The sequence below is a fragment of the Acinonyx jubatus genome, chromosome F2, assembly GCF_027475565.1.
Source record: "Acinonyx jubatus isolate Ajub_Pintada_27869175 chromosome F2, VMU_Ajub_asm_v1.0, whole genome shotgun sequence".
Taxonomy (NCBI): Eukaryota; Metazoa; Chordata; class Mammalia; order Carnivora; family Felidae; genus Acinonyx; species Acinonyx jubatus.
Window position 1 is genome coordinate 35,917,593 of NC_069394.1, and position 27,977 is coordinate 35,945,569.

The window sequence follows — 27,977 nt, forward strand, 5'->3', positions numbered from 1 at the left end:
ACTTATATATATAATTATATATGGTTGTATATGTATATACATACGTGTTTATGTATATGTGAATATGATGTCTATATTTATAATAAATTACTAAGAATGAAAAGTACAGAGTGCTACAAGAGTACTAAACCAGACGAATCCTTGTTTGCCTGTTTATTTGTTAACACTTTAAGTATATTCAGTTTATTGTGTGTCAGTTACACCTCAGCAAAGCTCTTTTTATTATTTTTTTAAGTTTGTTTATTTATTTTGAGGGACCAAGAGAGAAAGCATGAGGAAGAGAGGGGCAGAGAGAGGAGAGAGCGAGAATCCCAAGTGGGCTCCGTGATCTGAGTGTGGGGCTTGGACTCATGAACCATGAGATCGTGGCTGGAGCTGGAGTGGGACGCTTTAACTGACTGAGCCACCCAGGTGCCCCAACGGAGCTCTTTGTAAAAGTAAGTACCTGAAGGTTTTCCTGCATTCATTAGCCACCCTTAAAGGAATCAATAACCTTGACGCCATCCACTCAAATACTGTTCCACACCCCACTCCATTATAGGTTTTCTATTCTTTTTTTTTTTAATTTTTTTTTTTTTTTACGTTTATTTATTTTTGAGACAGAGAGAGACAGAGCATGAACGGGGGAGGGGCAGAGACAGAGGGAGACACAGAATCTGAAACAGGCTGCAGGCTCTGAGCGGTCAGCACAGAGCCCGACGCGGGGCTCGAACTCACGGGCCGTGAGATCATGACCTGAGCCGAAGTCGGACGCTTAACCGACCAAGCCACCCAGGCGCCCCTAGCTTTTCTATTCTTTGCTATTCAATATTTTTACTTTCATGAGCATAGTCGACAGTATAAAATGCTTCCCTTTCTTAGAATTGCCTTTTGTATTTGTGTTTCTCTCTTTTTTTAATTTTCTTATTTGAGTATAATTGACAATGTTATATGAGTTTCAGATGTGCAACATAGTGATTTGACAGGTTTACACATTATGCTATATTCACCACATGTGTAGTCACCGTATATTGCTGTTACAATATTATTGACTATATTCCCTCTGCTGTGCGTCTTATTCTTATGACGTATTTACTCCATAACTGGAAGTCTGTATCTCCCTCTTTCCTTCGCCCATTTTGCTCATCTCACCATTTCCCTCTGGCAACCATCAGCTTGTTCTCTGTGTGTATAGGTCTGATTTTGCTTTTCGATTATTTATTTTTGTTTTAGATTCCACATATGAGTGAAATCATGTGGTATCTGTCTCTCTCACTCTGACTTATTTCACGTAGCATCTGGGTCCATCCATGTTGTCTCAAAAGGCACGATCACATCCATTTTCACGACTGTGTGATATTCCAATGTGCGTGCACACTTGTGTGTGCGTGTGTGTGTACCACATCTCCCTTATCCACTCATCTATCAGTGGACACTTAGGTTGCTTCCACATCTTAGCTATTGTAAATAATGCTGCAATAAACATAGGAATGCATATGTCTTTTTGAATTAGTGTTTTTGTTTTCTTTGGGTAAGTACCGAATAGTGGAATTATTCGATCATATGGTATCTCTATTTTTAATTTTTTGAGGAACCTCCACACTGTTTTCCACAATGGCTGTCCAGTTTACATTCCCACCAACAGTGTATGAGAGTTCCTTCTTCTCCACACAGAGGAATCCTCATTTAGATGGGGGCTCAAGGAAGGAAGGTTTTTCTGAGAATGTGATATTTTAGCTGGAATTTGAAGAAGGAATATAAAGTAGACATACTGGAAGGGAGGGCAGGGCATACAAGAGAGGGGAGGGCATATAGCAAGGCCCCATGGTAGGGGGGTGGCTCGGTCAGTTAAGCATCCGACTTCGGCTCAGGTCATGATCTCGCGGTTTGTGAATTCAAGCCCCATGTGGGGTTCTGTGCTGACAACTTGAAGCCTGGAGCCTGCTTTGGATTCTGTGTCTCCCTCTCTCTGTCTCTCCCCGACTCACACTCTGTCTCTGTCTCTGAAAAATAAATAAGCATTAAAAAAATTTTTTTAATATAACAGTTTTATTGGGATATAATTCACATAAGATACAAATCACTCATTTAAAGTACACAATTCAGTAGTTTGCAGTATATTCAGAGTGGTGCAATCATCACCACAGTCAATTTTAAAACATTTTCATCATCCCAAAAGAAAGTCTGTACCCATTACCATATACTTCCCATCTCCTTCCAATTCTCCCAGCCCTAGGCAACCACTAATCTACTTCATCTTTAAAGACTTGCCTATTTTTGACATTTCATATAAATTAAATCACACAATATATGATCTTCTGTGACTGGTTTCTTTCACTTAGCATAATGTTTTCAATATTTGGCCATGTGCTTCATGCATTTTTATGGGTGTATAATATTCCATTTAGGGATTTTTTTTTTTTTAAATATATATATATTCCTTAAATGGAATATTATATATATAATTATTATATGATATAAATTATATAATATAAAAATATAATATATATAATTATTATATATATAAAATGTGTATATATGGTGTGTGTGTATATATATATGATGTGTGTATATATATATATATATATGGTGTGTGTGTGTATATATATATATATACACCACTTTATCAACTCATCAGTTGATGAAAATTTAGGTTGTTTCTACTTTTTGCCTATTATAAATAGCCAAAATGCTATTTTGAGCATTCATGTACAAGCTATTGAGTAGATGTATGTTTTCCTTTCTCTCAGATATAGATCTAGAATAGGAATTCCTGAATCGTATGGCAGCCCTATATTTAACCTTTTGGGGAACTGCCAGAATATTTTCCAAAGAGGCTGCACCATTTTACATTGCAAGTATGGGGGTCCCATTTTTTCCACATCCACTCCAACACGTAATTCCGGTCTTTTTTTATTACATCCACCATTTTAGTAGGTGTGAAATACTATCTCAGTATTTTGATTTGTATTTCCATGATGGCTAATAACAGTGAGCACCTTTTCTTGTATACATTGGCCATTTGTATATCTTCTTTGAAGAAATATCTACTCAGATTTGTTACCCATTATTTAAATAGGTTACTTCTTTTGTCATGAATGCTTTTGGTGTCATATCTAAGAAAGCTTTGCTTAACTGAAAGTCATGCAGATTTATTCCTATATTTTCTTCCTAAAAATTTTATACTTTAGCATTTACACCTAGGTCTGTGATCCATTTTGATTAATTTTTGTGTACGGCATAAGATAAGGTTTCAATTTCATTCTTTTGCACGTGGATATCCAAGTGTTCCCCCACCATTTGTTGATAGGACTATTCTTTCCCTGTTGAATTTTCTTGGCATCTGTGTTAAAATCAGTGTGAATATTTCTGGGTTCTCAAGTCTATCTGATTGACCAAATGCCTGGGGTTTTTTTTTAATTTTTTTTTAAGTTTTGATTTATTTATTTTTGTGAGAGAGTGTGTGTGCAAGCAGGAGAGGGGGAGAAAGAGAGGGGGACAGAAGATCTGAAGCAGGCTCCGCGTGGACAGTAGGGAGCCTGATGTGGGGCTTGAAATCATGAACAGCGAGATCATGACCTGAGCCGAAGGCAGATGCTTAACTGACTGACCCACCCAGGTGCCCCCCAAATGTCTGTTCTTCTCCAAGTACCATAGTCTTAACTACTGTAGCTTTACAGCCAAGTTTTGAAATTGGGAAGGGTAAGTCGTCCAACTTGGGTCCTCTTTTCAACGTTGTTTTGGCTATTCTGATGTAAATAGAGAGCAGACTCCTCCTCCCCTCCCCGTGTCTCCTCTACTCCCAATACTTCAGAACAACACTACTTCACTTCTGACACCAGACATGTAGGTTTTCCAAACATCAAACAATTTTGCAACATCAGCTGGGTGTCCTACAGTTTAACTCAATTCTGACACTATCTACCCTGGGATATCATCAGGTCTCACAGGTTAACAGCTCAGTCCTACAAGACAGTGCCCTCTGCCACCACCCCTGCCCTTCAGATGTCAGTAGCAAGTTCAGGCTGTTACCTGTGCTTGTGACTAACCTGCTATAAATTAGAGGTCCCCATGATCACCTCCTTAGGTTTGATTAATTTGCTAGAACAGCTCACAAAACTCAGAGAAACATTTACTTATGTTTAAACTGTTATTATAAAAGACATTATAAAGGATACAGATGTGCAGCCTGATAAAGAGGTACATAGGGCAAAGTTCAGAAGGGTCCCAGGTGCAGAGGCTTCTGTCCCCATGGAACTGGGGACAGTTCCCCATGGAACTGGGGACATTCCCAGCATGTGGATAAGTTTGCCAACCTGGAAGCTCATCTAATCTTGCTCAATAGTTTTTATAGAGCTTCATCTCCAGCCCCCTCCCTTTGCCTTCCTAGAGCTTGGTGGTTAGGGCTGAAAGGTTTTTTTTTTTCTTCCAAATTTTTATTTAAATTCTAGTTAACATATAGTGTTAACATTGGTTTCAGGAGAATTTAGTGATTCATTACTTACATATAGCCCCCAGTGCTTGTCATAACATGTGCCCTCCTTAATACCCATCACCCATTTAGCCCATCCCCCACTTCCCTACCTCCATCAACCCTCAGTTTGTTCTCTATTGTCAAGAGTCTCTTATGGTTTGCTTCCCTTTCCCTTTTTTTTCTTCCCATATGTTCATCTGTTTTAATTTCTAAATTCCACAGATGAGTGAAATCAAATGGCATTTGCCATTCTCTGACTTATTTCACTTAGCATAATACACTCTAGGTCCATCCACGTCATTGCAAATGGCAAGATTTCATTCTTTTTGATGACTGAGTAATATTCCATTACACATATATTATATATAATATATACATATATATGTATATAATATATGTGTAATGGAATATATATAATGGAATATATATAATATATATAATGGAATACATATATAATATATATAATGGAATACGTATATAATATATATAATGGAATATATATGTGTGTGTGTATATATATATATTTATATAAAATATCTTCTTTTTCTAATGTTTGTTTTTGAGAAAGAGAGTGTGAGCAGGGGAAGGAGGAGAGAGAGGGAGACATAGAATCCAAAGCAGGCTCCAGGCTCTGAGCTGTTAGCACAGAGCCCAACACTGGGCTCCAACTCACAAACCACAAGATCAAGACCTGAGCTGAAGTCTGAGGCTTAACCCACTGAGCCACCCAGGTGCCCCTATATACCACATCTTCTTTATCCATTCATCTATTGATGGACTCTTGGGCTCTTTCCAATAGTCTGGCTATTGTTGATGAAAGTTTTAATCCTTGGGGCTCCTGGGTGGCTCAGTTGATTAAGCTCAAAGCCTGGAGCCTGCTTCAGATTCTGTGTCTCCCTCTCTCTCTGCCCCTCCCACCCCTCCCTCAAAAAGAAATAAACATTAAAAAAAAAAAAAAGACAGTTTTAATCCTCTACTCCCTTGTTTGATATGTTCACCAGTCTTATCTGGAGACCATCTAGGAGCCCCACCCTAAGCCACGAATTAGCATAAATTCAGGTAAGCTCAAAAGGAGCTCCTTATCAATGACAAAAGACACTCCTATCACTCAGGAAATTCCAAGGGTTTAGGAGCTTTGGTTGAAGACCAAATCTATTTCTTATTTTACCCCGAGTTCCTTGGAATTTCCAGGTGAATCTCAAAATAAGCTTGTTGATTTATGCAAAAATGACAGCTGAGATTTTGATAGGGGAAGCACTGAATCTGCAGATAAATTTGGGGAATATTGCTAGTTTTATAATATTACATTTTTTGATCCATGTACATGGAATGCCTTTCCACTTATTTAGGTTTTCTTTAAGTTCTTTCAACAATGTTTTGTAGCATTTAGAATATAAGTTTTGCACTTCTTTGTAAAGTTATTCCTAAGTATTTTATTCTTTTTGATGCTATTCTAATAAACTGCAGTATTTTAAAAACCAATTCTAACATCTCTGAAATTGAGATACTGTACAATCAAGGGTATCTTAGCATTATGCCATAGTACAAGTGGCAGTAATTTTTTTTTTTTTATCTTGGTGGAGATAAATGTGATTTACCATCAATAGGTTCTTTGATTCAATACCATACGGTATTAAATGTGAAATGTCTATAAAACATTAAAGTGGAAATGGAAAATAGGCATTTGGATATATCAATTTAGAAATCAGAAGAGAATTGAACTAGAAGATAGATGTAGGGTCATCTGAAGTTCATTATTTTATTATTAAAAAATTTTTTTTTCATGTTTATTTATTTTTGAGAGAGAAAGAGACAGAGCACAAGCAGCGGAGGGCCAGAGAGAGGAGACACAGAATCCAAAGCAGGCGCCAGGTTCTGAGCTGTCAGCACACAACCTGACACAGGGCTCAAACTCACAAACCATGAGATCATGACCTGAGCTGAAGTCGGATGCTCAACCGACTGAGCCACTCAGGCACCCCCGAAGTTCATTATTTTAAAGCCACAGCAATGAATGAGATTCCTTTGGGAAAACAGAGGTTCCTGCCCTGAGAAATCACAATAAGAAGTCGATTAGAAGAATAAGATATAGAAAAGGGAACATTTTTGTTTTGAGTTATTGTTGTCATTATTGCTATTATTATGCATCACTAAGTGGAAGGACCTATGGGGCCAGGACCTTGCCTCTTTTATACTCTAACTAACGAACCTCTCTAAGCTAAGCACTTTCCTATATTTAGCTATTAACCTACATATCACAGATAAATTGGGAAAAGTGATTCAGAATAATCCGTTCATTTGAGAAATAATATATTGATTAACCATCAGCTCTCTCAGCCCTGAAAATCAGACATGAATACAAATAAATCAGTCTTTTCAAGTCTCCAGAGAAGCATTTTAATCTGATTGTGATTTTGGATTGAAAATAGGCACATGCTTATTGCATATTAACCTAGAGTAATTTTCTAAAGGTAGAAGAAGAAAACCAGTCAGTAGAAATACTGCAGCATTCACAATTAAAAGCAGAAATGTGTATAAAAATCCTTCCAAGGCGTTCATATCCCATTTGCTGCCACATTTCTATAGAATAAGTAGGACACCAGCTGGTAGTAATGCTAATTCATCCGCCTTTCCTTTACTGTTTGTCACTTCTCAGATGCTGAATCTTATCCATTCCTTTTTTCCTTTTTTCCCTTCAGATTTCAAATGCCCTAACCAACATATAGTTACTATAATACCACACCCTCTATGCAGTAGTTCTCAACCAAGGGAGTTTTTTGACCCCCAGAAGACATGTGGAAAGGTATGGAGACATTTTTCTTTTGTCAGAACTGGAGATAGGGTGCTACTGACTTCAAAAGGGTACAGGACAGGGATGTTGCCTCTCATCTTACAATCCCCAGGGCAGCCCCTCATAACAATGAATTATCTAGCCCAAAGCATCAGTAGTGCCAAGGTTGAGAAACTGTACCAATGGGGCTGAGTTTTTAGGTATATGAACTTTCCGGGAGCACACTCCTTAGCTTTTACCAAATTCTCAAAGGTGGTATAATGCAGAATTTTAAGGAACACTGGCTTAAATGGATGTTTCACCTAGGCCTTGGTAACAAGTGGCATATTAATACTATTTCACAGCAAAAATCACTTCTCTAGTTAAGACGACCTATCTTAGCTGGCCAAATTTTGCTGTCCCTTTCCACTGCCCACTATGATTCATGGCCAAACACAACTCTTTGGATTTCCTGTCTCTAGGTTCTCCAAATACCACAATCCCCTTCTAGTAGACAGGTTAATACAGTTATTATGGTTATGGTGAATATTGATTAAGCTAGAGCTTCATGATATGCCAAGTTTTGGTTTCTCTAGACACCTCCAGTTCCTTTGGTCAGTATCTATTTGGGCATGTGGTGATGAAAATTAGCTTACAACTGAAAACTAAAGAGATTAAAAAAAATTTTTTTAACATTTATTATTGAGAGACAGAGAGAGACAGAGCAAGAGCATGGGAGGGGCAGAGAGAGGAGGAGACACAGAATACCAAGCAGGCTACAGCCTCTGAGCTGTCAGCACAAAGCCTGATGAAGGGCTTGAACTTACAAACTGTGGGATCATGACCTGAGCTCAAGTCGGAGGCTTAAGCGACTGAGCCACCCAGGCGCCCCTTTCCTGGTTATTTTAAACAGTTCAGTTGTAATATTTGTATCCCAGTCCAGCTAACCTGGGATGTAGTTATATTAATAGCAACTCCTGCGCACTTACAGGCAAATTTGGGAGAGTGGAGGCTATGGGCAAGGTGACTGGGTCAAATGCCAAAGCCTCCCTTTTCCTTGTTACGAATAAATCTAATTAGAAACCAACAAGGGGGGGTGGGGTGGGTGCACGAGAGAATAAAGCCAATGTCTAAAATGCCCTTTCCAGATAATCAGCAGATACAATAATCGTTACAATCACAATCGCTCTTAATCAGATACTGGAAGTTGGCTGTTGTGGCCTATAAATCAAGAGAAACCAAACCAACCCAACTTAGCCATTTCCCCCAAATATTAGCAACTCTGTATAGTTAGTAGTCCGCTAATCCGATCAGGGAGCCCTAGCCAGCAACACTGCGGCTGGAATCCTGAACTCCCTAAAAACTCCAGATTGGTAAAATAAATAAATAAGTAAATAACCGGGGTTTCCGTGGGAACGCGGTAAAGGGAGGCCGATGAGAGAACAAAGGCCGCGTCCCTATTAGGAGCTGCCGGGCCCACGGGCCGCACTGGGGGCGAGGGCGGCGGTGCGTCCGGGTGGCGGGCTGCCCGGTGTCCCACGCCGCCGCGGCGCTGGCGCACCTCTCCCGGCCAGTCCCCGGAGCCACAGCATAACAGGGCGCCGGCGAGGCGGGAGGCGAGTGCGAAGGGCCGCGGGGGCCGAGGCTGGCCGCCGCCCGAGTGAGTGTGCTAGCGAGCGACTTGTGAAACACGCCGCGGGCCGTCACCCAGCAGGACAGCGAACACGCGGCGCGGCGCCGGCTGAAGCCGCCTACATAGCGCACGCGGGAGAGGAGGGGCACCGGGGACAGAGGGCGACGTCCCCTGCAGTTCCCGTCTCGCAGGGGTCGCCGGCGCCGCCAGGCCCCGCCCCCTGGCGCTTATGTAATGGGGGCGCGCTGCCATTGGCCTGCGCGACCGGAAAGGGCGCAGGCGTGCGAGCAGAGGAGGGGCGGGGGAGGTGGCCGCAGCAGGAAGGCGAGTGGGCGGCGAAAAGCGGGCGGGCGCTGGGACGACTGGGAGAGCTGCGCGGCGTGCGCGGGCACGAGCGTAGTGGCCTCCCCCGAGGCTGAGGCGGCGGCGGGCGCGCGCGGCGGCGGGTTCGAGGCGCGGGCTGTTGTGCTCTCCGCTCTCCTCTTTCCCCTCCTTGGCGGGTGGAGGAGGCCGAAGCGGTGCTGGGCGCGCTCCCCCTTGCTCTCCCTCCGGCCACCTCCCCCGGCCCTCTCGCGCTGCGCGGTCTCTCCGACACAAGACTGTCCCGGCCCGGGTGAGCGGCAGTGGGGGCGGCGCTGACGCCGCAGGACGTCCGGGAGCCGGGGTGGGGGCCCGGCGGCGGGGTCGCCGCGGGTCGCGAGGGGCCGCCGGCCTCCCCGTCTCCCGGGCGGCGGCCCGTCCTGTCCCAGCGCGGGCCGCGGGCAGGAGGGAGAGCTCGGGCGCCTGCCAGGCCCTGCAGGTGGCCGGGTTGCAGGCCGCGGAGCGGAGCGGTAACCTTACCCCTTGGCGACAGCAGCTGGTCGGTTTCTCGAGGCCCGGGCTCCCCGTGGCCGAAGGGGCCGGGTTTGGGGCGGCCAAAGCCTCGGGGAGGCGCGTCTCGGGCCGGAATCTGTGCGGAGTGGCGGGTAGGTGGGGGCTGTGTGGCCGGACCGGGGAAGGAGCTCCCCGAGGCTGGAGAGGCCGGTTGGGAAGGAAGGTGGGCCGGGCTGCAGCTGGGGTCGCTCAAGTGTTGGGTGAGATAGACCTTACTCCTGGTGCTTTTCTCTACCCTCGGTGAACGGATGTAGTTAAAACGTGGGGGTCAGGATGTTGATCACTGCCTGGGCCTCTTCGTTTCAGATGGTTATGGAGAATGATCCTACTTCCTGGATCGAAAAATCTTTTCTTACTCAGTTGTTTGGGTTTTAAGAGGATCTTAGGGGGCACTCCTTACTTGTTGCCTCCTGTAAAAGCTCTTCATTTTAGAACAACTCTTTATTCGTTCTACTTCCCTCTTTGCAGCCCTCTCGGAAAATTGCAGTAAATAAGAGTAACATTAAAAATCTGCGTTTAAGGTATTTGTAAGTGACTTGTTGCCCCTGAGTTTGTCGTATGTAATTAAGAAGTTGTGCTGAAGATTGCGTAGAAAATTCGATTTGGCTTGAGAGCATTTCTTAAGTTGAGCTGTCCAAAAGCAGGTGGCTTGTTCGTTTGCATTTCTGCTTTCAGAAAGGAAATTAATGCAGTGAGTTGTTGGAAGTTAGGGGCCTACCCCACGCATTTAGACTGTTGATTCGATTTCCTTTACGGGGTGTTCAGTTTTCTGTTTTAAAAGTAAGAACAAGCGACAACAGTCGTTACTTATCAAAGCTTTTATGGTTTTATTTACTACTTTAGATGACAGTGGAAAATAGGTTAAATCTGTGGTGTAATGTTATATTTTAGGAGAAGTGCTAGGTGCAAAAGTTAAAAATAATATTCATCTCATGACATTGTACAGAGCACTGCCTGAAAGTGGTATCAGAATAGCTACTATCTGGTAATTACCAAAGAAATTTCTGGAATTAGTGGCATTAAAACAATTGAGGTTACCCGCAAAATCAGTGTTCGCATGCGTGGCAGACATTGTGTAGAAGAGTTCAGAAGCCTGAGAGGACTGAAGTATTCTAACATAAGGTACTGATACGAGATGTTATAATAGGCTGGGATACATAAAGATTGCATACCTATTAGCATCCCCATCATAACTCAAGTATCTCAAAACGGTTTCTGTGGGAACAGGTTTGATATGCTGCCGTAACATTTGTAGTTAAATATACTTAAAATCATTCCGTTTGGCTCGGAAATAATAAATATTTGGCTTTTGAAAAGCGAAAATGGAAGTTTGGTGTTCAAGGACTAACACATCTGGTAATATTTACCATTATATGGGAACGGGGTTCTTACATTAGGCTAGCATACTAAAAATTTTTGTAGTTTGTTAAAATAGCTGGCTTTTTAGAAAAGCATTGAGTCCCTTCTATATTTTACTTGACTTTCAGTTCAGTGTTAAATACTAGTGGGAACTTGTCCAAGCAGTGTATTTATGTATTCAGTTTCCCTGTTTCCTTTTTTCGGGAGAACCTCATGTGCTTCTATGAAATGCTTTGCTTTTATATTCATTAACTAATTAGGATCCCAGTCAGAAAAAGCCAGTACTGTTTTCTGGTTAGAGGTGATGTAGGTCCATGTTATGTTCATGCCCTGCAGTGATTTAGAAGTTTAAAACTTAATTGCATTGCTAGTCAAAGCTATACATAGGAATTCTACTTAGGACCCAATTTCAATACATTTAAAAGGTAGCTGGGGCTCCTAGGCCCTTTATGAGCGGGTTTAACGTGTGTTGCCCAAAAGAAGACTTTAATGTTTTTTTATTAAGTTTTTATTTTAATTCCAGTAGAGTTAACACGTAGTGTTATATTAATTTCAGGTGTACAATATTAGTGATTCAATAATTCTATACATTACTCAGTGCTCATCATGATGAGTGTATTCCTTAATCCCCATCACCTATTTTCACCCATCCCCCTACCCACCTCTGATAACCATCAGGTCTTTATAGTTAAGAATCTGTTTCTTGGTTTGAGAAGCCTTTAATTTTTTTTTAAGTTTCTGCAGTTCTTCTTTTTTTTGTTGTTGTTTTTTTGTTTTTGTTTTATAAGTTTATTTGAAGAGCGAGCAAGAGCAGGGGAGGGAGAGAGAGAATCCCAAGCAGGCTCTGTACTGACAGTGTGGGGCTTGAACTCAATAACCGCGAGATCCCGACCTGAGCTGAAATCAAGAATCAACCAACAGCCACCCAGGTGCTCCAAGAAGACTTAAATTTAATGAAAAAGTAAAAGTAACTTTTTCAGTGACATTTATTTTTAACCCATTTAGCTTCATTTCAGACTATCAGTAGTAAAAAGCGGTACCTTTCATTTTTGTAAAGGTACCTTTACCCTTTTTACAAGGTTTATTCTCTCAATTGGGAACTAATTTAATCTTATTTAGTAATTTCTCCAGCAATCCTGCAAAGATCAATTGTTTAGAAAGATTTAGAATAGCATAGTGGTTTTATGTAACCTGAGTATTTAGGAGAACAGTTCCCACTGCTCTTAGGATCTCCTTCAGAACCTTTAGATGACAGCTCTAAATTTCTCTTAAATTGTAAGAATCTTAATTCATGACAGTTAATACTAGAAAGGGAAAGTACCTTTGCAAAGTGATCAAGCAATTGCTTGGGGAAGAGTGCTAAACTTTTTTGGTAAAGTTTTGAAGATTACGTACGGCAGAGTGTACAGATCTTAGATGTACAGCTCAGTGAGTTTTTACAAGTGAACACACCTATGTAACCATTACCCTGATCAAGAGAGACAACGTATCAACTGCCCCCCATGCCCTTTTTTCCCAGTCACCACCTCCTAGATTAGCTTTGCCTGTTTTGAACTGTATGCAACCCGTATGTTGTGTCTGGCTTCTTTTCTTCAACACTGGATACGACCCTGTTACTTGTAACCATAGTTTTTTCTTTGTGAATGCAGGTAGTATTCCATTGATAAGTATACCACAAGTTATGTATCCATTTTATTAACTGGAATTTGCACTGTTTCCAGTTTTGGAAACAAGTACTCTGGACATTCTTGTACTGCCTTTGGGTGGATATGTACATTTGCATTTCTGTTGGGAAATGCAACATTTCTGTTGGGTGTATATGTACATTTGCATTTATATCGGGAGTGGAATTATTAGGTTTATAGAGTACACCAAAACAGTTTTCGACAGTGGTTGTACTAATTTATTCTCTAGTAGCATTGTATGTGAGAATTTGAAAACCCATACATTTTGACTGACAGCTCTATAAAACTTACGTCTTCAACTCTTGAGAGCATTACCATACTTTGATTACTCGGTATTAATCACTCTAATGCCTCAACTTCTGTTTTTAGATATGGCTCGTGGACAGCAGAAGATTCAGTCGCAGCAGAAAAATGCCAAAAAGCAAGCTGGACAAAAGAAGAAACAAGGACATGACCAAAAGGCTGCTGCCAAAGCTGCCTTAATATATACCTGCACTGTCTGTAGGGTAAGGGGAGTGGGACGGCATAACCCTCCTGTGGACAGTTCTTTGCTTAGACGTTGCTGTATCGAGGTTAAAGTTTTGCAGCCATGGCAAAATAGATAGATTGGAGAGCTGCTTATTTTAGGTTTCCATCCTCAGTTGTCTCTTCCATAAGTATTTTTTTGAATGGCTCCTGTGGACAGGCACAGTTCTCTAGGTGTTGGGGGAAGGGAGTGAGCAAAGCAAAGTCCTTTTCCTCGTGAAGAATAAAGATGTCTTCTTCAGGGCAGATACTACACTTTGAACTTTGTAAGAAGTCAGATCTACATTCTTAGTTTAGAGCTGTACGAGACACAAGTATACCCCTGGTTATGTAATTGTCTTTTTTCTTTACTAAATTCTTAGGAGGTCTGCAAAACTCTACGGAGTATTTTTACGTTAGGGCCTTTCCTAGAATTCATACGTTTTATTAGATTTGAAGAGTAGTCATAACAACTATTGAGTGCTTATCTGGTGTTCTACACGTATGAGCCCATTAATCCCCAAAGTCACCCTCTGAGATAAAGGACTTTTATTATTCTCATTTTACAGAAGAGTAAACTGAGCCATGGGGATTAAATAACTCATGCAGGGTCATCCAGCTAGTACAGAGAAGAGCTGGGATCTGAAGCTGGGCAGTCTAGTTCCTGAGCCCACCCTCCAGGCCACCATACCACACTTCCTTTCAAAGAAGTTTTTCTTCAGTTCCAAGCCAGTTTCTTTCTTGCTTTTTTGTTTAAGCTCAGCACCTTTGAAGTTCGTGAATAGAAGTGCCAAAGGAAAAATACATAGTGACGGTGGTCCAGTACATATGCATGTGTACATATGTATATGTATTTTTTTCCAAAGCCCCACACCTTGGTAGGGTTGTGGGAAGGGATCTTGGTAAGACACGATTCCAAAACTAAAGTTTATCATCTGAAGGCATTACTGATGAAATTGAAGTTTCTAACTACATGAAAGTTCTTGTTAAGAGAGGAAACCTATTACATTAAGTATCTTGTTCATACTGAGCTTTGAGACACTGAAAATAATGCAATTGAGCAACTTTAAATTCTCTTTGGAAAGAGACAGGGTAAAAGTAAATTTCATTAAATTACTGATGAGTAAATGCTTCGATTTGAAAGTACTACAGTAGGGGTGCCTGTGTGGCTCAAACATCTGACTCTTGATCTCCACTCCTGAGTGGGATTGAGCCCTGCAGTGGGCTCTCTGCTGACAGCACAGAGCCTGCTTGGAATTCTCTCTCTGCCCCTACCCCGATTGCACGCGCCCCTCCCTCCCTCCCCCCCCCATACACACACACACACACACACACACACACACACACACACACACACAATAAGTAAATCAAGTTTTAAAAAATAATAAAAGACCTAGAGTAGTTCACCTCTTTAAACTCCCAAAAATAGCCAAAATAGCCAAAACTTGTATTTCGTGTTTTGTTTAACTGCCTGAGCAAGAGAATAAATTACTGAAGGTCCTTGCCTAGGGAAGTTGGTGTAGTGTAACATTTGAGAACTGAAGTACAGTATGAGGTTGAAACAGGTCTTGGGCAAATTACACTCTAGGTTTTAGTTTCTTACGTGAAATGAGGAATAATAGTAGGAACTAATTTAAGATTACTGGGAAGGTCCTATGAGAATTCAGGTAACCTGCTTAACATAATGTGTTAAGTAAATGTTATCTCTTGTTTCCTGTTAAACAAGCGGAATCCTTTATGTAACCCACCTATTCTCCATATGTGAAATACGGTTATACGTTAGGAATTTCTTTGTTACAAGGTCCTTTTTCATATGTCAGCCACTAGTTGCAGGAACTTCAAAGTATTTTGAGACGATTGTCTATCGTGAGCAGGCTCAGGATTTGAAAAGTTAACACATTTTTATTTCATGAATAAGGTCTAACTCTTTTTCTGCACATTTTTAAAAATTAGACACAAATGCCAGACCCTAAGACCTTCAAGCAGCACTTTGAAAGCAAGCATCCTAAGACTCCACTTCCTCCAGAATTGGCTGATGTTCAGGCATAAAGTTGTTTACAGGTAGTTGACCTTTTGTCTTTTCATTTGTTAATGTCAAGGTTGTATAGGAGAGCAAAATTATCTTCTGTAACTGAAATTAATGTCTACCTTTTTTCTAGCTGAGATTTTATTGCTTCCCCTTTTTTAAGTTAGTGTTTACCTTCACAACTGTTAAAAACCCATTTTCCCAAATCAGATCTTCTCAATGCCTTTGAAACACCCAAGTTTTTACTACTGTAGCCCAAAATGGGGGGCTGAGGTGATGCTGGCCAGCTCTGGTCCAAGAATGGAAGAGACTTACCAGCCTAAAGAAAGTAACCATTACAAAGGCATTTGAGGGTCTTGCTCCCAGAAATGATGCAGAACAATGTTCCTGAGTGCCTTGTTGCAGGTATTTTAGAGTGTTTAACAGAGCTTCTGAATGCGTTGAAATATGTAGCAAAATGTGGGCTTACACTGTATAAACTTGATAGTGGCTTGAAAATAATCAGTTTACATTTTTTGTGTGGTTTTTGTTTTCCCTAAGTGGTGGTGATGGTGTGAGATAACTTCCTTTTTAAAGTAAACTTATCAAAGATTTGTGTATAAAATCATTGACAGATCCATCAGAATGACTTGGTAGCTTATGCATGTGGTGCATTTTTCTTAGACATTTGAAATGCATATAAGTGGTATTTGTGCAATGCTTGCATTCACTGAAAATTCCATTTATGTTTTATAGGTGAATTCACGACACCTTTGGCTCTTCTACTGTCTCAGACCTTAGGTAACAAACCTGCAGCTGCTTTTCTAACAAACTGTTGATCAGCAAAAATAAAGGGGCTACAGAAACACTCATTTTTATGCTGTTCCCTTTTGGGCTTCATGCAAAGACAATTCTGTGTAAATGTACAGTTGACTCTGATTTGGAAATCTGAAAATCAGTCCATCCTTGTTATAAAAAATTTTTTTACAATTGTAATTATATTGATGTTCATATTGTGTAAAATAACTCATTTAATAAAGTAGTACTTTGATTTTACAACATCACAGGATAAATGGTTCTAGAAATTCTGTTCTAACCTTCCACATTATTTGCCTTATAAAAATCTAATGAATTCGTCAGCTAGAATTGCAAGCGCAGTTCCTATCTCCCTTTCTCAGCTCAGTGGCAGGTTCGCTAGTTACATTGGAGCAGACTCATTCATAGTTTTATTGGCAGCTGCTGGTCTAGGTGAAGAATGACTTACCTGCTGCCTTAGTATGTTACCACCATGTGTCATTTCCCCCTCTGATCATTTCCTGTGTTTGAGGTTGGAATATTTTGGCCTGCTGTGTGACCTGGCCGTAGCTGCCAGCCAGGTATACCCTCTAGATAACTGACAAATTCCTAATGTGGTTGGATTTTCAGTGAGCCCTTCTGAAAGAATAGGTTCTGAAGTATATGCCGTAACGAAATAATCCAGCTTTCGTTTAATACAAAACCTGATGGATCACATGTGAACTGGTAAAGATCTATCTTATATAAATTACACCTATGGATTCTTTCACAATTCTTCAGGTTCATTAATTTGAGATTAAAACTCCAAATTTGATGGAATTTATTAATAATTTGGCCAATTTTATGAGTGGTTTTCCTTAATAGGAAGATTGGAATGACTTGCTGCTGGGTTAATTCCCAGAACCTTCTCCCTCCTTTCGTTTGTAAGTGAATGGTTGGTTTTAGAAGTTTACTTTGTACTGGTTCCTGAAATCAAAGACTGTACAGTATGATTTGTCTGAACTAGAAAAGTATTAAAATAGGCCAATGTCCACATTCTTTTGGCTCTAAGGATGGGGAAGTGGGTTGGTTCCGATGGATGAGGTATATCCCATCCAGTTAAGGAAGACTAATTTTAGGGTCCTTCTAATTTGCTTTTGTCAGCTATTAGCTTTACTAGTGAAACTGCTTTAACTCGGTTTAAAATTTGAAGTTAATATAATAGGAAGAAAACTCAACTATTTACTGGTAATTGCTTACAGCCACGAATCTGATCCTGTGGGTCACAAAGCGCGTTCCCTCTTTCTGCTGTAATTCATCACTGCATTTGTTTCATAGCTGTGCGTATTCTGCCCACCTTGTTTGACTTCACTGTAAGTTTAAAATAAGATATTTACGAGGAAAAGCTTCAGTGGTGATAGTTTCTTAGCAACTTCTGTTACGTTCTTACTTTAAAATAGTCTTTTTTTTCCGTGTAATTTCCTAAGTTCAGATTTAATATCTGTTGTTTCCTAATATGTTGGTTACCAGAACATTAGAATTTGCCTGATTGCTTGTGGTGGGTATTACAGAAGTTCTGGTTAAATTACAATTTAAAGGTTTTTAAAAGTGCTTTGACCATATGTATGTTTACATTTAGTAACAAATCATTTACAAACCATTCACAAGTTTTGGTTTTATTTTTTTTTTCATTTGTTTTACTGGCTGTAATTCAGAATAAAAGCTTTTTGTTCTTGCATTTAGCCCTTTTTTATAAGCAGCTGAAGACACCATATTTAACTTTATATCTCAGTGATAGGAAAATAGCTGCATTGGTCTTGCATAAGACATTGACTCTCATGCTTCATGTAAGGATTATTAGTTACAATCCCTTCTTTATTATGTTTGAGTTAAATTTGCTCCAAGGGGAAAATTAAAATTCTTAAGCATCCTCATTATTTAATTTGAAGATTCTTTAACAGACCACAGCAAAGTTCATTATAAAACTTATGGTGTCTTCAAAGACTTTATAAAATCTGAGACACTGAGAGAGAATTGGTCCGTTTGTATTCTGTATTTCCACTAATTGCCAAAAGCAATGGGGTTAAGGTTAAATTTGTTTCATTCTACTTCATATGGATCTACATCCCCATGTTTAACTGACACGCTGGGGGCTCAGTTGTGTGCTGTAATGTCTTATTAAAGAAGATATTAAAGAAAACTAAACTAGTCTAATTTCTTCTACATTCTAGGAGATTTTTATATTGCCTCTTCCCATTTTTTTTTTTTTTTTTTTAATTTCTCAACTCACAGTTGCCTCTTGAGTGTAGAGCTCAGTCATTCTAAAGGCAGCAAGAGATTTCTTTCATTTCTCATCGTTTTTCCTGAAGTTTGGTCTATTTTAGGTGTACGGAATACTTAACAAGGGGAAAGGAAAAGGTTGTCATTCTGAAGCCTTCCTGTGTAGAGTAAGTGTAAGTTGTTGGAAGGGAGAAGTAATTGGCTATTAATATGAAAATAATACTAAAATGAAAAATGTTTAGGTCAATAAATTGAATGGGTAAGTCCTTTAGGACACAGACTCCGATTTGAGATAACACTTTGCTTTTATATTAAGGCTACTGCATAGCTAGTTAATCACATCATAATGCAAACTTGAGCTATATGTAGCATGAATAAAATAGAATTTCCAATGTTACTATTTTGGCGAAAAGAATTCTTGTGTTTCATTTTTATTAGTATGTGGAATATGCTCTATCTGTTTTAAAATGCAGTTAATGTCAAAGCCTTTTTCTAAAATACAGTGATAGCCACAGTCCAAACTGTAACTAAAATACCATATTTAAATTTAATCTGAATAATTTATTTGTGCTAGAATTTTCATTTTGGGGAGTCTTTGGTTTGGTTTGATTTTGGTCAGACATATGCTTTTTTGAGTGTATAAAAATGAAGATTAACACTAGGGGTTGTGTTTACTGAAATCTTTCAGGCTTCCCTAATTTTATCTGTTGTAAATGTTTCAGAAAAACCTTAGCCCTTCCTATGTATAGATTTAATAAAACATCTATATACTTTATTGAGAAAATAGATGTTTTATTAATGAAAGTTCAACCTGTCATTAGTTGCAGATTACCATATTGAACTGAAATGTCTTCTATTTTAAATGTTCTTTGGGTAAGCTTTTTACTGAGTTACCATCTTTTTGGATTTTTTAATTTTTGGTTTTGAATAGGCATTCTCCAATTTTTTGTACATAGTAGGGCTCCAAATTTAAAATCTGCATATATGGAGCCAGACTTTAATCATTTGTGTCCATATGGGCATATCTGCAATGTGAAGTAATTATGTTAAAATCCTATTACTTTTTCATCATTTTTTATGTATACACCATCATTGTTTTTATAGGTGATATCATTAGTAAGCTTAGGTTTTTGTAGACCAAATAAGTACCTTACTTTGTCACTGTCTTCAGTCTTATAAAATTCTAAGTGTGACTTGCTTTTTGGATTCCGTATTATTAAAATTTTAATTAGTAAGTAGGCCATCATAATATTTCCTCTACAAGAATATAAAGGTGTTTCTCAAAATTAGATTTACAGTTAGGGTGACCATGCATCCTGGTTTGTCAAAGATAGTCTTGGTTTAAATATTAATTTAGTACTAAATATCAAATTTAAACTAGATATTAAGGTTCTTCATTATAAATCTTAATATTACCTCCTTTTACTTACACATGTCGAGCAGTTCATTGGTCACTTGTCAAACAACCAAGGTCTTTTTTTAAAAAATGTACATTTTTGGGGCACCTGGGTGGCTCAGTCGGTCTAGTGTCCGACTTTGGCTCAGGTCATGATCTTGCGGTCCATGAGTTCGAGCCCTGCATCAGGCTCTGTGCTGACAGCTTGGAGCCTGGAGCCTGCTTTGGATTCTGTGTCTTCTTCTCTCTCGCCCCTCCCCCGCTCGTACTCTGTCTCTCAAGCATAAATAAACATCAAAAAAAAGGTTTTTTTAATGTACATTTTTTTAAAAACCTTATGGCACCCGTACTGCTTAGGTTTTGTCTTTTAAAGTGTTTCCATCTATTTTTATTTAAGTTTGTTGGTTGGTTGGTTTTTTAAATCCTACTGAGACTTAAATATCTGGTCAAATGAACTAGATTCCAAAACCTTGAAATGCCTTTATTCACAAGCACTCATATGAACTTAATATTGTTTGTGCTGAGTTGTTCAGACTTTATTTTTTTTTTAGTGTTTATTTTTGAGAGAGAGACACAGCACGAGCAAGGGAGGGGCAGAGAGAGAGGGAGACACAGAATCCGAAACAGGCTCCAGGCTCTGCACTGTCAGCCCAGAGCCCGATGCAGGGCTTGAATCCATGAACTGCGAGATCACGACCTGAGCCGAAGTTGGACGCTTAACTGACTGGGCCACCCAGGCGCCCCACAGACTTACTTTCTGATCATCTTTTCACCCAAAGGACTTAAGGAAAATGTCCAGTTGGGATTAGAGGTACTGCCGCTTAGTACAGAACATTTTTACTGAGGAGGGAAGGGAGACCTGCAGTCTTGGCTGCAGGTTAGGTGTCCCCTGGGCTAATAATAGCAGTGAACACTTGAGGCAAAGCTTGTGATTTTTGATACAGGAAGTTTTAAAGGTGTAGTATAAAGGCATTCTCATCCCCGTGCCCAGTATCAGTTTATCCTACTGTTACAATCTTAAACATTACTGTGGTGTGTTTATCACAACCAAGAAACCAGCATTGGTATTTTACCATTTATATTACCATTACCAGTTTGTCTATTAATTTTTTTTTTTTTTCTTAAAAGATCCAGTCCAGAATACCACATTGCACTTAGTTGGCATTCCTCCTTGGTCTCTTGCGGTCTACAGTGGATTCTCAGTCTTCTCTTTGTTTTTCATGACCTTGACACTTGAGGTGTGTGGCAGCATGTTGTATAATGTTCCCAGTTCGGATTTGTTTTTCTCACGATTGCATTAGGGTGTACTAGGTTTTAGTGAGGAAGACCACAGATAAAGTGCCCTTCTCGTTGCATCCTGGGGGAAGATGATCCCCACATGACATCATGGGTGATGTTAGCCTTCATGGTGAAGGTGCTGTCTGCTAGGTTTCTCCACTGGAAAGTAACATTTTTTTTTTCCCCCTTTTTTCCAAGTCCAGCCCTTAACTTAAGGTGAGTGGGGATTTGGCTCCACCTCCTGGAAGGGAGTATCTATGTGTATTATTTGGAATTCTTCTATATGGAAGATTTGTTCTTCCTGTTATTTATCCATATGCACTCTTGATATTATTTATTTTGTTATTCAAATTAGTTCAGCTTTGGCCAGTGAGAGCTCTTTCAGATTGGCACCTGTATCCCTTTCATATGCCCCCTCTTTTTTTGATCATTTCCTTACTTTTTACTATAAGAATTGCATGCTCATCTTGTATTTTCTCTGCCCTGGTCCTCAAATGAGCCATTTCTCCAGAGTCCTGAGTCCTTTTATTAGAGAATGGTGTTTAAAAACCGAGATCTGGGGGCACCTGAGTGGCTCAGTTGATAAAGTGTCCAACTTTGATTTCAGCCCAGGTCATGATCTAACAGTGGGATCAATCCCGGCATCAGGCTCTGCACTGAGCCTGCTCGCACTCTCTCAAAATAAAGAAATAAACTTTAAAAATAAAGACCAAGATGTGGCCACTAAGTAGGAGGTTGTTGTTTTAAGTTACCAGGATATTTACTGAGAATAATACATGTGAAATTGCTTTATAAACTGTAAAGCATAATATAGAAGTAATTCATTATCATGAAAGAAATAAGCAAAGGTCAAAAAAAAAAGGTCCTTTATCTTTAGAAATTAAAATGCATTTTACATAATTTTAGGCTATGGGGTTAAGTGGTGTGTTTTATAAATAATAACTTCTACAGGAATCTATACAAAGGAGAAGACTTGTGGGTTAGAGAGGTTGATTTGTGCCTGGAAGGCAGGGAGTCAGCTGGGGAGGAGTGGGAGTAAATGGGGGGAGTCCAAATGAGGGTGGCTGAGTGAGCAAAAGCTCAGTTTAAGTACATAAAGTTTCTTTGAAAGAAAGTGAGTAGGCCAGCCAGAGCATAAGGCTTGAGAATGAGAGCCTTTGAGCCCATGGGTGGGAGTAGGGAGCAGTCATTAGAATGGGGCCAGACTGCAATGTGTGCACATCATAATAAATAGTTCAAATTACTCCCAACGCTGTCAGGACACTTCCAGGGTTTGGGGGCAGGAGAGTGACACGATGGTAGGAAGACTCATATTTACCAAATATTCAGTTGGTGCTTTTTATTTTTAATAGAGATCTTTTTACAACTTTTTGGACTTTTTTTTTTTTAACAGTATACTGTCTGTGGTTTCACTCTTGATTATGCAAGTTCATTATGTATGCAGATTTACAGGCAAAAATTTTGTCCTGCTATAATGCAATGATACAGCTGGGCCCAAAGAGCTGTATTTTGAGATGTTTGCTTGGCCCTAAATGGTCCCAGACTACAGTGTATCTCTACATGATCCTTTTTGTGTTCTGCTTCATTACAAAAATAACATCTTCAGTGCGTACAGAAATTGGAAGAATATAGTAAAGTTGGGTTTTATGTAGTTGCTCTTTGCACATTATGTTTTCCATGTCGCTTAATATTATAACAGGTGGGGTCTTTTCATGTTACAAAGTTTGTATAAGCCATTTTTGTGGCTGTTTAATGATCCATGCAGTAGATTTGCTATAGTCGGTGTTTTTTCTTATGTTTTTAGATTCCACTAAGTTTGTACGTTAGGTCAATTCAGGAAGTTGCAGTAAGAAAACAACCTTTCATGTTTCTAGAGCTTATTTCGGATCCGCATTTTGTTAAGTTCTGTTATTTCATGTTTCTGTATATGTATATGGATTTTCATAGTAACAAAAGAGATTGTATTTAAGTCTTGTTTTGAATAGCCAGGAATATTTCTAATAGGAACAGTTTCTCAACTAGGATAGGAGGTTGTAAAACATTTAAGGCGGTAGTTGAATGACCAGTAAGAAAGATGGCAGCATTAAGGTTCAAATTCGCCTCTGCTTTTTCCCAGCTGAGTGAATGTGGACAGGTTACTTCACCCTTCTGAGCTACCGTATCTTGTCACATTAGGAAACACAGAACCCAATCTCTACCTCAAAGGATGGTTCTAACTTAAAGAGAAAATGACATACAAGTTCTTACGCAGTCAGTTGGTGCTCAAGAACTTAGCTCTCTTCCCACTATCTTCCTTCTGCTAAAAGTTAGTACGTAATATGCCTCACACACGCCCTTCTTATTTTTTCCCATTTCTGCTTGTGTTTTTTCTTACTGAAATAGCTTTTTTTCCCTCTAACTCCAGTCTCTTCCTGTGGAAATGCAACCCATTCTTCAGGGCTCAACTCAACTGCTGATATTTTTCTGAAAAGTGTCTAGGTTTCTGAAAAGCAGTAAAAAGGAATGGGTGTTGCAGAGCACTACCTCAGCAATGTCTATTTACTTGCTATGTATTTTGTAAAAGGGAAACAAACCCAATATGATGGAGCCCTGAAGGGGAACAGGATTTCCCTGGGTCTTCACTTGGCCCTGGTCAATCACAACTCAGAAGGCTGTAGGAATTTGCAGTTTGCCAGTAAGTCTGAAGTGCCATCATTCTTAATTTTTTTTTTTTTTAACATTTATTCATTTTTTGAGAGACAGAGTGAGACACAGAGTATGAGCCGGGGAGTGGCAGAGAGAGGGAGACACAGAATCTGAAGCAGGCTCTAGGCTCTGAGCTGTCCACACAGAGCCCGATGTGGGGCTCGAATTCACAGACTGTGAGAACATGACCTGAGCCAAAGTCAGACGCTTAACCGACTGAGCCACCCAGGCGCCCCTGAAGCACTGTCATTCTAGGAAAGTAATACCAATGAGAAGCTATTCTAAAAAATATAGATAGGTAATCTGTCTTGATTTTCATAAAGCACAAAAGAGGATATCAAAGAAAGGATAGGATTTTAAATTTTCTCATAGTCTCTGGGTAATTAATTGCGTGCATTAGCTTTTAATTGTGAATCCCCTTTTCCTCACCTGCACTGGTTTTTGTGTGTAGTTTTCTAATCTCTTCCCCCAACTACATTTACTTTCCCTGCAATAAGAAACTCTCTGGAAGCACAGTTCAAGCCACATCCCCGCCTCTGAAGCTGTCAGGTGTTCCCACCACATGAATATACCCCCGTGCTGTGGGACTGACAAGTCGCCTGCAGTCTGGTCACTGCACTTCCTGCCAGCCCCTTCTGCTGCCCTGTCTGATCCCATGCTGTTCCTTGAGTAACTCTCACTACCCTTTCCCTGCGTCCACATGATTTTTCTGTCTCTTAACTAGTGTGCCATCTTTCTCTTCCATTCTTTCAAGTCCTAACTCTAACTTTTCCTGGCGCCTAGGATCACTCTTTCTAGCTCTCAGCCACTTGGAATAGTCTTTTATTTTTCCAGCACGATGTATACTGTTCTTACTTAGGATTCTTAGGAACCAGGAATTGTCTTGTTATGTGCCTACTTGAATGTTTATGATGGAGTATGCAACTGTTCATTACCTTTAAGTGGAATATTCCCTGAATTGTAAGAAGTCGTTCTTGTTGCTTTTGTGGATTACTTTTAAAATTTTTTGGATTTCCTTTTTTTAGATTCCTAAAGTCATACCGAGTGCTTGTTACAGGCAGTGCCATACATGTGGAATACTTCATGGTTTTCAAAGTCGTTTTTCCTTTTTGAAATGCACACAAAACATGAAGTCAGGGGACAGCTTGATAATACATCTTAATTTCATCAGGGCAGAGTAATGTAATATAAGTGGACTTAAGCTAATTTTGAACTTCTGTACTGATACGTTTAATAGATGTTGTCAACGTATCACCTTCCATAAACCTCTGTCTTGTTCAGTTTAAAGTGTGTGTGTGTGTATTAGCAGTTTGCAGGTACCACAAAATATGGAGGGAAGCCAATAGAGAATTACAGTTCGGAAAGATTTTAGGCTGAAACACTAAAGTGACACGAACAAGAATTAGTTTAAATGGAATAAACGTTAAGTCCAATTAGGATTAATAAAAATCGTATTGTATGAGCCTAAAATATGGACAGAAATCTGTCTTTTATTTTCTTTCTTTCTTGTTTTTTTTTGTTTTTTTTTTTGTTTTTTTTTGATGTGAGAGCCAATGTGTTTGTTATAGGCACATTTGGAGTCATATTTTGATTCAAATAGGATTTCCTTGCTTTAAAAGGTGGGAATGCAGCCTTACTTTAGGAGAACACACATAATTACACACAGTGTTCCTCATTCATTGATAGCCAGTTTTCATGTGAAATTGGTGTTTGATTCTTGGTGTCTTTGTTTTCGGTGTTTTCAAATGGAACAGTGCTTGGCTAAATTCCATTCGGTGGGAAAAGAGGTTTAGTATGTTGAGTTGACTTGAAGCTATGTTTGTAAGGGAGGCACTTGGAAAGTTGTTGATTGTTCTAGGGGCTGGTCTGGAAGATCATGGAAGTCATTACCTGACTGTAAGAAACGTCGTCACAATGCTGGATCTGGCCCAGGAGCAGAATGACTGGTTATGGACTGAGCTTCCCTTCCCTCAAGTTCTTAGCAAGGCAGCTGTCTGATCATGTCTGGGACAGCGCAGCAGGGCTTTCTAGCACGTGGAGGGAGGTAAAGTAAATCAATTCCAAGATCCCTTCTCATTCAATAATCCTATGATACCAGGGCACGCACAGTGCAGGAGCTATGTAGGTAGTTCTGTACTTTGAGCAAGTTTTGTCAAGAGAGAAATAGAAAAAGTAGTGGGAAGAACTACTCTTACATTGACTTATTTTAACATAAAAACCACTTGATCTTTAATTTGTCCTCATCTTTCTCAGATGTTTATAAGCTTTACATGGGGAGAATGTTGAGTCAGGATAGGTGTCCGTATGTCTTTATCACATTTGGACTTGAGATGTACATCCAACTATAGGGTATATTTGTGTTCAGTATTTTAATAGGCTCTTAGATCTCAAACTTAGTTTAGAAGTGTTTCTTTCGGGGGCACCTGGGTAGGTTAAGTGTCCAGCTCTTGAATTTGGCTCAGGTCATGATCTCATGGTTCATGAGTTCAAGCCCCACGTCGGGCTCCACACTGAAGATGTGGAGCCTGCTTGGGATTCTTTCTCTCCCTCTCCTTCCTTTCCCCACTCACTCACTCTCTCAAAATAAGTAAACTTTTAAAAAAATGCTTATTTTTGTCACCTGGTGAATGGTATATAATAATATATATATAGTTTAAGTCAGGACTATTCTTCATGTCCATGGACTCCAAACTTCAATTATAAAATTATGTGAGTAAAAAAATTCTTGACTGGGGCACCTGGGTGGCTCAGTCACTTAAGCATCCAACTTCATCTCAGGTCATGATCTCACAGTTTGTGAGTTCGAGCCTCACGTCAGGCTCTCTGCTGTCAGCCTGTCAGCATAGAGTCTGCTTCAGATCCTCTGCCCCTGTCTCTACCCCTCCCCTGCTTGTGCTCTCCCAAAAAGTACATAAATATTTTTAAAAATTCTTGAATATACACTACTAATGTATTTATAAATTATATACATGTGTGTTCGTTGTAATTATAAAGCAACACAAAAATAGACCTTAAATTAGGATGAGATGAAAAAATTCTTTTTCTCTTCTGTTTTTTAATTGTGGTAAAAGACACATAACAAAATTTACAATCTTAATCATTTTTAAAATTTACTTATTTTTAAATTTATATCCAAGTTAGCATGTAGTGCTAAAATGATTTCAGGAGTAGATTCCAGTGATTCATCCCCTACATATAACATCCAGTGCTCATCCCAACAAGTATCCTCCCTAATGCCCCTTACCCATTTAAGCTCATTCCCCCATCCACAACCCCTCCAGCAACCCTCAGTTTGTTCTCTGTACTTGAGTCTCTTACGTTTTGTCCCCTTCCTTGCTTTTATATTATTTTTGCTTCCCTTCCCTTATGTTCATCTGTTTGGTATCTTAAAGTCCTCATATGAGTGAAGTCATAACGATACTTGTCTTTCTCAGACTGGCTAATTTCGCTTAGCTTAATACCCTCTAGTTCCATCCATGTAGTTGCAAATGGCAAGATTTCATTCTTTTTGATTGCCGAGTAATACTCCATTGTATATGTATATATATATATATATATATACCACACCTTTATCCATTCATCCGTTGATGGACAATTGGGCTCTTTCCATACTTTGGCTATTGTTGATAGTGCTGCTATAAACATTGGGGTATGTGTGCCCCTTCGAAACCTGTATCCCTTGGATAAATACATAGTAGTGCAATTGCTGGGTCGTAGGTTAGTTCTGTTTTTAATTTTTCGAGGAACCTCCATACTGTTTTCCAGAGTGGCTGCACCAGCTTGCATTCCCACCAGCAGTGCAAAAGAGATCCTCTTACTCCGCATCCTCACCAACATCTGTTGTTGCCTGAGTTGTTTATTTTAGCCATTCTGACTGGTGTGAGGTGGTATCTCGCTGTGGTTTTAGAAAGAACATTTTAATAATTTTTTTCCAACATCCCACTGAATCATATTAGCAGCTGGAACACACACACCTCACTTTTTTTTTAATATATGAAGTTTATTGTCAAATTGGTTTCCATACAACACCCAGTGCTCATCCCAAAAGGTGCCCTCCTCAATACCCATCACCCACCCTCCCCTCCCTCCCACCCCCCATCAACCCTCAGTTTGTTCTCAGTTTTTAAGAGTCTCTTATGCTTTGGCTGTCTTCTACTCTAACCTCTTTTTTTTTTTTTTCCTTCCCCTCCCCCATGGGTTTCTGTTAAGTTTCTCAGGATCCACATAAGAGTGAAGCCATATGGTATCTGTCTTTCTCTGTATGGCTTATTTCACTTAGCAT

General features: G+C 39.7%; 2 protein-coding genes across 3 annotated transcripts; one reads left to right on the forward strand and one right to left on the reverse strand.

Moving 5' to 3' along the window:
* Positions 1 to 5,248: 5,248 nt before the first annotated feature.
* LOC113600494 (uncharacterized) lies at positions 5,249 to 10,801 on the reverse strand. Its single transcript, XM_053208215.1, has 3 exons — positions 10,768 to 10,801; positions 8,623 to 9,908; positions 5,249 to 6,501 (listed from the first exon to the last, which is right to left on the reverse strand). Exons 1-2 carry the CDS (start codon positions 10,799 to 10,801, stop codon positions 8,893 to 8,895), a joined length of 1,050 nt encoding a protein of 349 aa, XP_053064190.1. The 3' UTR covers positions 5,249 to 6,501; positions 8,623 to 8,892.
* ZNF706 (zinc finger protein 706) lies at positions 9,335 to 17,792 on the forward strand. Of its 2 annotated transcripts, none has more exons than XM_027064118.2 (4): positions 9,335 to 9,469; positions 13,143 to 13,279; positions 15,231 to 15,338; positions 16,039 to 17,792. In XM_027064118.2, exons 2-3 carry the CDS (start codon positions 13,145 to 13,147, stop codon positions 15,324 to 15,326), a joined length of 231 nt encoding a protein of 76 aa, XP_026919919.1. In that variant the 5' UTR covers positions 9,335 to 9,469; positions 13,143 to 13,144; the 3' UTR covers positions 15,327 to 15,338; positions 16,039 to 17,792. The 2 variants fall into 2 exon arrangements, with proteins under 2 accessions (XP_026919919.1, XP_014933508.1); XM_015078022.3 differs by lacking the exon at positions 9,335 to 9,469 and adding an exon at positions 9,675 to 9,821.
* Positions 17,793 to 27,977: the final 10,185 nt, after the last annotated feature.